This window comes from Sitodiplosis mosellana, unplaced genomic scaffold, assembly GCF_009176505.1.
Source record: "Sitodiplosis mosellana isolate CC-2019 unplaced genomic scaffold, AAFC_SMos_1.0 Smas_scaffold_11, whole genome shotgun sequence".
NCBI classification, from domain to species: Eukaryota; Metazoa; Arthropoda; class Insecta; order Diptera; family Cecidomyiidae; genus Sitodiplosis; species Sitodiplosis mosellana.
The window spans coordinates 2,476,375-2,488,694 of record NW_022595253.1 but is presented as its reverse complement, the minus strand read 5'-3'; the positions used below and the strand labels follow the sequence as shown (position 1 = coordinate 2,488,694).

General features: G+C 36.5%; 1 protein-coding gene across 6 annotated transcripts; it reads right to left on the bottom strand.

Annotated features, from left to right (window-relative positions):
* Positions 1-359: 359 nt before the first annotated feature.
* On the bottom strand, positions 360-12,083 carry LOC129567580 (leucine-rich repeats and immunoglobulin-like domains protein 2). Of its 6 annotated transcripts, XM_055444639.1 has the most exons (11): positions 11,605-11,870; positions 9,882-10,022; positions 7,864-8,159; positions 6,559-7,739; positions 5,950-6,234; positions 5,623-5,766; positions 5,213-5,359; positions 4,356-5,071; positions 3,638-4,237; positions 3,273-3,551; positions 360-3,172 (listed from the first exon to the last, which is right to left on the bottom strand). In XM_055444639.1, the coding sequence occupies exons 4-11, from the start codon at positions 7,206-7,208 to the stop codon at positions 1,986-1,988; spliced, it is 4,008 nt and encodes a 1,335-aa protein (XP_055300614.1). In that variant the 5' UTR covers positions 7,209-7,739; positions 7,864-8,159; positions 9,882-10,022; positions 11,605-11,870; the 3' UTR covers positions 360-1,985. The 6 variants fall into 6 exon arrangements, with proteins under 6 accessions (XP_055300614.1, XP_055300616.1, XP_055300615.1 ...); XM_055444641.1 differs by lacking the exon at positions 9,882-10,022 and having other exon boundaries at positions 11,605-12,083; XM_055444640.1 differs by lacking the exon at positions 7,864-8,159.
* Positions 12,084-12,320: the final 237 nt, after the last annotated feature.

Genomic DNA, 12,320 nt, shown 5'->3' with positions numbered 1-12,320 from the left:
TTTGATGGGATTGAAATAAAAAAAAAACACCACTTCTGGAGGGGTACTTACCTTTTTTTTAGAAAATGCAATTTTTCAATTAAAGCAAAAGAATCTCGATGAATCTATGACTTGATGGGAATTATTTCTTTTTCAAGGTTTAGTTGCAAAAGTATCAAGTATTTGTACTTCGAATTTCGAGTCGATCATTCAATGAGTCGATATATCAATAATATAATCTTCAGTGGTCGAGCTCAACATCTATAAGATGGCCACACTCATATCCTATGAAAAAGCATAGATTTGGTTTGGACATATAAATTATTATCCAATAAATCAGCACCATATGATATGACTTGCGCGAAAAGAAAACTCTTTGCTTTTTTTTTTAATTTGATTTTCCATTTTTATTAATCTCCAAAGAAATACTTTCGAATACGAACAAAATATTTCGGTATGACTTGTCTTTACACATATAGTAATTTTGTTTGTTTTTTTTTTTTTCCTCTCGACTTAAAAACGTACAGACATCGAAAAATGACATTGAAAAATGGTTTTTTATTTGATTTTTTATTCGAGTTTTTTTCTTCTTTAATTTAAATTATTGTTGTCTATTGTCCATCAAATTCAACAGCGTGAATCATTTTTCGTTTCGCGAATTTAGTTAAGACCGAACAACAAAAAACATTTGTATATAAAAAACCAATCGAATAAAAAAACGAAAACAACGGAATTTATCTTGAACGAATGAAAATGGGCTTTAAATAAATGACATTATTTTTAGAAAAAAAAGAGACGTGACTGTATGAATTTAGCTGCATTTTGTTCATATTGTCTATATCCGATTGGTTGTATTCTAATTGCTACAATGTGTTTCTTTTGTACAATTGTGTTTGTTCAAGTTATTTGTTAATTTTTGGTTATTTGTTTGAATCGCTCTATTTTGTGACCTCACAAATGGCTATTTTTTCTTTTCTTTTCTCTTTATTTTTAGCAGTTTCTTTTTTGTTCAGTTGCAAGAAAAAGGAAATAAAACAATAATAATATTTAAAAATTAAAATAGTAAAATACATTATAATTATCACAGATGTTCCGTTTGTTTTTTTCCTCTCATAGTTGATTCTCCGTTTTTTTTTTTATTAAATAAATTCTTACCCAATTAACGAATTGATGAAAAAAAAACTGAAGAAGTCGGCAAAAATACAATTAAACGAATCGAGTGTTGCGGTGTTCACCGGAGAGTAATACTACAAAAAACAAATCGGTACTAAGTTTCGCTAATCCAAACATTTGTCTAGTTTCATTGTTTGTGTGGACAACTTTTTGTTCCTTTTTGACGAATTGAATAAAATTAATGCACTTTTTTTTCTGGTGCTTTTTTTCCATCACACAAATCGACTTAATTCTAATTTTTTTCTTCTATTATGGCAAAATGTATTTTCAATCCGAAAAATGTGTTTTTTTTTCTTTCCTTTTTCTGTTGTACACCGAGAAAAATATCGATATTATTGAATTGTATTTTTTGTTTGTTTGGAAGAAGAAAAAAAAACCGTTGCGTTTGATTTTTCACTGTTTGAAACAAATACTTGCAATTAGTCAGTCGGTTTCGCTTACATTCATCTAAATGTAACATATAGAGGGTGTTTTGTATATGTAGTGTATACTGTTGGGAACGCGCTCGCGCTCGCGCTACCAGAGAGAATAATAATTTATCGATTACTGTTTAGTTGCTTTGATTTTTTGTCTCTAATACTATTTGAAAAGTTGGTTAAAGTGTTGTGTCTCTCTAGAGACCGTAATGTGTGTGTGTGTGTGTGTGTTAACATCCAACATTTTAACGCTAGTAATAAATACGAAGCACACGCATACACACACAAATTGAACACGCAATTCTACACAATTAATTTTTAATCCATTCACAATATAAATTCTTATGAGAATTTCTCCCCTTTTTTCTCGTCGAAGGTAAAGGAAGTGTGTGGGAGAGGCGACTAGACACGGAACATTTACTTGAATGTTGACATTAATTCGTTCAGTTTATTGGTTTGGATGGTCGGTTTTGGTTTACCGATCGGATGGACGACTGGTTTGTTTGGCACCGAACTCACATTCTGATTGCTCGTGAATGGACTGTTGGACGACGCAAGTGAATCGTTGCAATGTGAACGATTCAAATCGAATTCATGCGATGAATTCAGTGGAAGCGCTGGTATTGAGTGACAGCTGCTCGACAGTGATGCGGATGTCTTTGTTTTGGTTGACGAGTGTTGACCATCATCGAAATCACCACATTCAGCCGTTGTTGTATTACCAGCGCTCGTATCGTGCTGGCTGCTGTTTCCATCGCAACCATCATCTATTTGCACAACGAAACTGTCGTTATCCGAGCACTTCACCGTCTTTGGATACCGATTGAAGTAGGTTGTTCCAAGTAACGCATCGTGATCATTGTTTGCGTCATCTTCTTCTGTGTCAGTTCCGTTTCGATGCGGTTGCAATGGAGCATTGCTCATCGAGCAATCATCTTTGTATCGTCTGAAGATGTCATCACTCACACCCAAGCTGCTATGGCCACAGCTACTGTCGCTGTTGCTTCTAAGCACACCGTGACATCGCGAAATGGTAGCCGTTCGCATTGCTTGTACTGGTTTTTCGTCACCTTTTGGAAGCATCGACACATTTACTGACTTTAAAATTCCCTCTTTGGTTATGTGGTTTTCGATATCAGTACCATCATTTCGATCGGCATCGTCGGGACCGCAACCATTTTCCTTTTTCGTTTGGTACAGGATTATAATCCATACAATCGATGTACCAATCGCACAAACAACCACCGTGATTATAATGATGGCTGTGATTTTGTCGCGACTGTAAGCATCTGTAGGCACCACCTCATTCGTGGCAACCGGTTCGGTTCTCACCTTCAATTGGATTAATGACCTTTCGATGCCTAACGTGTTTTTTAATTCACACGTGTAGAGACCAGCATCCTCCTCCGCAGTCTTAACGATTATGAGCAATTGGTTCTCTTTGGCCAACAAATATCGGCTTTCTGATGCCAAAATTTCCTTACTATTCTTGAACCAACGGATATCTGACAGAGTTGGACCACTGTTCAAACATTCCAAAATTGTGTATTCTCCGACTAGCACGTCCTTGTATTCCATTGGCTTGATGTAGGTCAATGGTTCGGCTGAAATAGAAGAATTTGATTGGAAAGGTTCGAATTGGATTCATTCAAAAGAAATTTCGTTGAGTTTCAATAATAAGAACATCTCGTTGGAAAAACTCACTTATTTCCACAGTGACATTTGTGTGTATGATCCCAGCTGAATTTTCTGCCGTGCAGGTGTAAATTCCTCTATCGGATGTCTTGGCGTTGTCAATAATAAACGATTCATCGTTGTCCATAATTTGCATTCGCCGTTCACGCGCCGCTGGAAAATCGTTGCCAAAGTTGAATTGCCAGTAAATCTGTGGCTTTGGATCGCCATCAACAGCGCAGTCCAATTGAATTCGTTCCGATGTTCGGACTGTTATATTTGTTGGTTGCTTCGTGAAAACCGGGTATGCTGCAAGTGGATTGATCATCATTGGATTTTTTTTTATTTTGTTACATTTATCCTGTTCATTCATTTTTTTTAGAATAAATACTTACACGCTACTGTAACTTTGAACTTCTGTGAATAAGCGGTTCCAAAATTGTTGGAAGCGATACACTGGTACCGTCCAGCCGTTCTTGAATCAACATTTATCAAGTGCAGTCTCGATGTAGCCATTGTACTGTTGATGGGTATGTTTGCCTCGATGTCCTCAACTGTTGCTACTACTTCATCAATACTGTCTTCTTCTCCATCGTAATGATTTTCGGTTTCATATTCGCCCTCATCCAGTTCGCCTCCAACTTCCTCATCGTCACCTTCATACTCGTCTTCGCTATCATCAAACTTGGAAAATTTCGATCCCGACGACCACAGTGGTACTTTTGGTGCGCTCACTTTAGTTCGCAATGGACTTCGATTGGCCTCACGTCTGCGTTCAACCATTCGCTCTTTGATGCGCAATCGATTCTCGTCCTTTCGTCGTGTCTTAGATTCGATCAGTGCAGCATCGATGTCATTATTGTCATGCTTCCATGTGAATACTATATCCGAACCAACTGTAACGAATGCCGTGCATTCGATAGTTTGATTCGTTCCTTTGATGGCCAAAATTGATGACTTTGGCTCGTCGACCATTTGAGGTTTTGGTGTTTCGTCTGGAATTTGAATGAAACAAATTGGTGGAGTTAAAATTTCGTGATTTCGTCGGTGATTTTTTTTCTCCAAATATTCTGGAAAAAAATATAGTGAGGTGAAAATGCCGAAGAAACTTACGACACGTTAAATCATCCTTTTGAAGTTGCAGCAAACGTCGATTGCGCAATGAGAATGGGAAAGCGCATCGAACATCGATGTTACCCTTGCGTTCGCCGGACTGTCTCTTCACACCCGTCGATTGAGCATTTTTGGCCCAAAAGTAGAACCATGACACATGACAGTCACAAATCAAATCGGTGCTATTGATGTGCAAATGCTGAAGTAATTGTGTGTTGTATTGATCCTGGAAAGCACCGTCCTGAATGGTCGTAATGTTATTGTTGCTGATATCGAGTTTAATGAGGCTAACTAAGCCAAGGAACGCATTTTTATTGATGGCTTTAATATTGTTATCGTTCAAGTAAATTGTGTCGAGTTTATTGAGTGATGCAAACGGTCCGTAGGAATCTTCGATTGCGGCTGAGATTCGATTCTGGCTCAAATCCAACGATTCCAAGTTGTACGTTGCATTCAATGCTCCCGAACTAATTGTTGTGATTTGATTGGCATGCAAGTCAAGGATTTTCAATTTGTTCAACTTATCAAAAGTGCCCACATTGATTTCGGCCAATTGATTCTGGGACAAATCCAAATGAATAATGCGCTGTGTAAATTCCCAGCAATCTTTTCCGATTGTGTGAATTGAATTGTTGGCCAAATTCAATTTTGACAGTGCTGTGATGTTAAGTAAACCGCCTTTCTCTATCTTGGTCAAGTGATTGTTCGCCAGATCCCTAAATACGAACACAGAAGGAAAAAAAACACATACCATTTTACAACGTTGCAAAATTCTTTGTTTACACAGCGAACGGAAATATTAAAATATAAATTTAAAATCGACAGAAAAGAACAAATAAGCAGAAATAAACACTTACAACAAACTCAAATTATCGAGACCATGAAAAACTCCGGTAATCAATTCTTCAATATAATTATTCCGTAGTTTCAAAGTTGTTAAAGCGGTCAAATTGCTGAACGTTGCATATTGAAGATTTGCTCGCAGCTCGTTAGCATTCAGCGAACTATAATCGTGTTATTTACAATTCAATTGCAATTCCGAAAAAACGCGACCGGGAAATATAAAACAAAACAAACAAAACGGAAAATGAAAAAAAAAAAATGCAAAAAATGAAAATTAAATCAAAACAAAAACCATGTTGACATACGTCATAAAATTCAAGACAAATTCGCGTTAAAACAGAACCAGCGGACGAAAAAAAAACAGAAACAAATAGAATAGTGTCGCGCTGTTTGTTAGTTTAGCTAAGGCTTGAAGTGTACTTACAGTTTTTTTAGCTTCTTGAGTTTGGCGAAGAGGCCGACTGGCAGTTCACTGATACGGTTTTTGTTGATTTTAAGCTCATTCAGCTGAACCAGCGGCTCGAATGCACGCCGATCAAGCGTCGTAATTTGATTGTTGTTCAGAAATCTGTCAAACAGAATAGGAAAAAAAAATACGTCGAATCGGATTAAAATACTTGAGAAATGACAAAGTGTTTGCTTTAGCATAGAAATCCAATATCAGCTTATAGCGTATTACTAAACAAATAAATAAATGTTATCGACTAATGGAAAATCGATCGTAAAGAAGAAGAAGATATGTACAACTTACAATTTCTGAATGTTGTTTTGCTTGGGGAATGAGTTGGTTGCGATGGCAAGAATCATATTACGGCTTAAGTCTAAATGCTTGAGATTAGGCAATAGTTGTAATGCCGCCAATGTAATTTCACCGATTTCATTGTTCGCCAATTCGAGAGTTTCCAGCGCAGCTACACCGTGCATAATGGGTATGCGCTCCAATTTGTTGTCATTCAAATTCAAATCGATGAGATTTGGCAAATTGCGAATGCCCTGCTCACACATCACCGCATCAAAATTATTCTGCGGAAGCTCTCTGTTTGCAAAAAAAAAATAACCAAGAAAAGAAGTGGAATGCATTAATTTAAAGGTATATATAGATATAAAAGGAAATCGATCATTGCATAAGATACGTGATATTCTTATTTGATTCGAGTGAGAAAAGAAATGAAGAGAAAAAAAAAGAAAAAATAAAACAAAACGAAAATACGGTTCGAATCGATTTGAAAAAGGCCAAAGGAAACGAGAAAATAACGAATAAAAAGTGGCAACAAAAGAACGAGCTGTGAAGCAATTAAATAAAAAAAAGACGAAAAAGAAGAAGAAGAAAAGAGAATAAAAAAAAACATCAGCAACGTACAGTGATTGTATGAATTGTGGCACTTTAGGTAAATGCTTCAAATGTGGCCGTGTGCAGGTCATGAAATCGTTTAAGCAAGAGCATTCTTTCGGGCACAATTCAGTTGGTGCTGTTGTTGTTGTATCTGCTGGTGCCGTAACGTCTGCGTTTGGTGTTGCTGGCTGTTGTTGTGATGATATAGTCTGTAACAATGCAGCAATTTCAGCGTCGGTTAGCTCTTTTGGTCGTTGTATAATTTGCGTTCGTGCGCTTTGTGCTTGTTCTACGATTTCGGGCGATTGCTGCACATCGTTTTTTTCGTCGTCGTCGTTGCCGCCGCCATTTACTTTGTTATTTTTCTTCTTCATTCTGTTCTTGCTCGGATCGCTCTGTTCGCCATCGTAATATTCGTCATCATCGTAATCGTCATCTTCATTCGAGTTTGGTTCATTTTCCCGAACATAATCGCTATCATCACGAAGGGGTAGGCCGTGTTTTGGCATACGGAATTTGCCATTTCGACTGGTTGCCGTCGTCTTTGTCGTCAACGTCGTTTCAGCCTCGGCTGACGTACGATCATTTCGTTGACCATTTTTGTCACACAGACCAAATGGAAGACAAATGCATAATAAAATAATTGCCAGAATATGCCAACAAAATTGCTTTCTCATTTCGATCAATTTTCGTTGCCGTGATTCACGCCTCGATGTTTTGTTTTTTTTTTCTGCGTTCGAACACACAAAAATGTGTGATGAAGGAAAGATAGAATGAGAAACAGCGTAAAAGAAACAAAATCCTGCTGGAATATTTTGTTGTTGTCGATGATTTCTTATTTCACACTTCGAATAGCAGCTTCCATGGCTTCCCGCATCGCGATCCCAATGTGTAATTATATAATTAAAATGAACACTTCTCCTTAATTATACACACTTTTGAAGGAAAATATGAACGAAAGAAAAAACGTCTTTTGCGGTTTAAGAATTTAATTTTCTCTCTCGTTTCGTTATAGTTCGTTCGTCTTTTTCACAAAACACACACTGAACTGTACTCTTTTTTTCAATTCTCTTTCTCTGCTATTTACTTGATCGTGTTCTTTTTTACTCGCTAATGATTTTCTCCACTAAAACGTATGAATTATTTTCTATATTATATTCGCAAATTGTACTTTTGTTTCTGCACAACAACACTTTGGCTAATTTGTTCTGCAAAAAAAAAAAAAATATATGCAAACGGTGTGTGTACGATGCTGTTTACGTGTTAATCGATCGCCGATCGAACAGTGAATGAGCTCATGCGATACTTGAACCCGATCGAATGCGCGCGTACAAACGATATATTATATTGATGTTGCTGCTCTTGCTGCGGCCGCTGCCTTTTGTTGTTATACGTGTGAGCGTTGTCGTTCAATTATTTACCACAATTTTTCACTGTCGGCTATTTTGTTTATCTCAAAATCAAATTCGGATCGGATAGAGAGCGAGCGAGCGAGAGGGAGAAGTGAACAAAAAAAAAATATGGCACAATAAAATACGATCCATTCAGTGTTGCTTCAATGCATGGTGGCAATGTTGGCATGAATGTTCGAATGCACTCGTTTGTGTTAATTTCCAACTTCATCAACACTGAAAAGAGAAAAAAGAAAAAAAAGAAAAAGAGAAACCGAAACGAAACGATTTAGTAAAGGGAAAAAGGAGACGAAATTTATTTAAATTTTATTTTTTGAAGATCATTCTCGACATTTTTTTTCGTGAGTGTGTGTCCAGAATCGAATGAATAAAATTACGAGAAAAAGATCAAAATCCCAATAAAAATGAAGTGTTCTATTCATGTAGTTTGAATTCAATAGAGTTCTTCTTGTTCTTCTTCTTCTTATTTTTCCTTTTTTCTTTCATTCTCTCCTTTGAATGGTATTCTTTTATTAAAACGGAATAATAATAAAATGTAATAACAAAACCTCGGAACGAATGCTTTATTCACGTGTGTGTGTGTGTGTGTATGTGTTACTGCTGTTGTTTGTTGTCGGAGTGCAGCATAAAGATGCCGAGGAGAAGCAATAACAAATGAAAATTTCTGTATTAAATCGCTTTGTGTGAAAAAATAAATGTGTTTTTTGTGTCCTTTCCGTACAAGAACAGAGAAAACGAATCAGGGAAAAAAATACACAAGAAACGGAGAAGAGAAGAAAGGAACACATAAATCTATTTCAACAGCGAGAAAGAAAAAAAAATACTAAACGAAAAACGATCGAATCGGATACCTGCTTAACCAACGAACAAACCAACCAGCCATCCAACGAATGAGCCGAATTCAAGGCAGATGAACGAAAAAAACAAATCGACAAAATTTCACACCACACAATTGAAACGCATAAACAACGGACAGATTCAATGCTCAAGAGCAAAGGCGATCTCAGAACAGTCATAAAGCGTAGCGTATGTGTGAGAACGAGATAGAGAGATTGAGAGTGAAGAGAAGAGGGAATAAAAATATATTTAATTCGAGAAATATATATATTCGTTTTTTTCTGTCTTTCATTGAATAAATCACAAGAAATACGATTGTAGAAAATACACACGAATAAGATGTGAAGGCGTAAAATGGTCTTTTGTTGTTCGTTAGCCAGATCGTCTCATATTATACGTTGGCATATACTCACACACACACACACATTTATGCAGCGCAGCATAGCACGGAATATATATGGAAACGATGATGATGATGATGACGATGATCAAAGCAAAGGAATATAAGAAAAGCAAAAATATGAACACAACGAGCGAAGAGAAGAAAAAAACCCACAGATTTTGTTTGTTGATTCTACTGGTCGTGCATACAGGGCTATGGAATCTCAACTGAAATGCACATTCCGCAGAATTTTCATAAAAGATGGGCATTGAGTGTTAAACCGGAGTACTGTACCAAATCCAAAACGCAACACGAAGCATCCCAAAAACAGTCAATTGAAACGAATCGATGCGCATTTTATTCAACAGAAAGAATCGAAAAACGAGAGAAGTGTTTAAATATGAACCGAAACACATGTGTGTTTGTCGCTTCACATTCCCTTTGTGACCATTCCTTTTACAATTCTTTTCGGTGTCGTTTTTTTTTCGCATTCGTATGCATTCGGAAATCGAGCACCAAGTGTGAAAATAATAAACGATCCGATATATTGTGTCTGTACATATGTACGTTATATGTACCGAAATCTTGATATAACCCAAGTCCGTTTCTCTCTCTCTCTCTTCATGTGTACCTACGCCGGAATTCTTATTCTTCACATCGCGCGCGCGCGGGTTCCGTAAGAAGCAAAGAAGAAGAAAAACTGAAACGCTTATACTGACTATATACGACCAACATCGATCTCGCAGCCTGCTTCATTTAGGTGTGATTTCGTGTAGGATCTCAACAGTAGATGCAATGCGACGGCCAAAGATTCACAGCTCGCTCGTTGGATACTCAAAACAGCATTGAGAATAAAGCCTCTGCGAGAACCAAAAATGAATACATAAATAAAATCACACGAAAATAAGATCGAACGAACAAACGAACGAATGTGAGAATGAAGATAGAAGCGAAGAAAAACAACAACAAAAAACGTCGCTTGCATGTCTACTTGATTTTGTTAGCTGTTGTGAATTGTTCGAAGTGTGAAACACATACAATTACGCTCTGCATTCGGTGTACTTGAATGAAGAGAAAAAAAATCAACCGTCCAATGCTTACGGAATGAAAGAAGTACACAGAGACGAGAGAAGAAGAAAAAAATAACACCAAAGAAACTACCATTTGGCTTTTGGGTTGCATAGAGGATATGGAATTCTTGAATGCACGATTGCCAAGCACTTTGTTCGACTGTACAGTGAATCTGTGGGCTTTTTTGTATGCACATTATGTTGTTGCGCGCGCGATCCGATCAATACGATTTTTCTTTTTCCTTTTATCCCATATAAATATTCGGTTTGTTTTTTTTATATTCAGCGTTGTGCATCTGATAAATCCAACACACTTGAGTTTCGGAGAAAACGATAACCAATCAGGAAAAAACGCCCAGAATTTTTTTTTTTTATGAAACGATGAAGAGTGCAACAACAAGAAAAAAATGCCTCGTCCATCCATATTTACAAACAACTACGGCGCGTTTTTTTTATCAACACGTTCCCAATTATTTGCTGATCACACTATTGTGCATTGCTTTTAAATGTGCAAACAAATATACCGTGTTTTATCGCGCGCGAAGCAACAAAGCAAAGGAAACATGTCGTGTTCATTCTTTGAGAAGGACTTTATCAGACGAAACGAAAATAAAAGAGTTTAAACAGAATGTAAATCATATAAAAGCACCGTAAAATAGTGACAGAGAAGAGCACTAAAGGAAGAACAACATATACTGGTACAGCCAACAAATCATAAAACTCATAAACTTCAACACTTTTGTCGCAGCGATAAACAAATACAAATATCATAATATGATTTTTTTTCTCTTCTTTTTTCTCCGTTGTTGAGTGTCAACAAAATAAAACGACCAATTTTCATTCTCAATTCAATAAAATAAAAACCAATAGAAAGAGTGAGAGAGAGAGAGAGAGAGAGAAGGAGAGAGAGAGAGAGAGAGAAGGAGAGAGAGAGAGAGAGAGAGAGAGAGAGAGAGAAAGAGTCTCTCATTGAGCTAGCGAAACGTAAATACGAGCGATGAAGACAGCAGAGAATAAAAAAAATCAATAAATAACAACACACACACAACACTTCCTAGTACACACTCAATGGAAACCTATGAATTAATATATGCTTTCGTAAGAAATTTGCTAGCGTTATTTTTTTTCCCTCTTCTCTTTAATGAATCGACTTCAAAAACACCATAATTATCTGAAAGTTTTCTCGTGTTCCGTCTACGCAAAAATACAAATGAGACCACTTTTTATGACTTAGAACCTAAAATAAACTGTCCACATAAACACATATCACGAGATTCGAAATAGATTTTTGTTGTTGCTTTTCCTATTATCACTCACACCAACTGCTTACATACGTTCGATGAGGAATATTTTGTTTTCTTGCATTTCTTACATTTTATTGATTTTTTCCACTTGGCCACAATCAACAATCCATCACATTTTTTCCTTGCTTGACGTCAACACACTTCATTTCAACAGAAAACATTTAAACGGAAACATTTGATTACACGAAAAATGCCAAATTTATGCGCTTATTTATGCGAATTAAAAACAATTGCTACGACGATTTAGATTTCGTCTCACTCGTTATTTTTTTTATTTTCTGTAGTTTGAGATACACCGAACAAGCTCTGCTGCGACGAGAAATACTGACTTGACTGAAATAGTAAAGCACCGAATAGTTTTGTTTTTCTTACTCTCTTCCGAATCGTAGTCGTTGTGCTCGTGCTTCGAATATATGCTACATAACACATACATACACATACAAACAACTGTTTACGTGAAATGGTTCACTCTCTCTCTCTCTCTCTCTCTCTCTCTCTCTCTCTTTCTCTCTCTCTGCTTGTTTCCACTTCTAACTGTGCAGCGCACAAAGTGTCAGTCAGGTTTCTCTCTCAGTAGTATGTGTGGGTGCGTTCAATCGAATCGAACAAGCAACAACGCCATCTTTTTATTGGAAGATGAATTTCGTTCAAATTCAACATAAATCATTCAATGTTTGAATCAAGTTGATCGAATTCAATCTTATTTTGTTATTAAAATCTGAAGAAAAAAAAATCTGAAATTGAATTCTTCTAAAATTCCATTCAATAAAAACATCTTCAAATG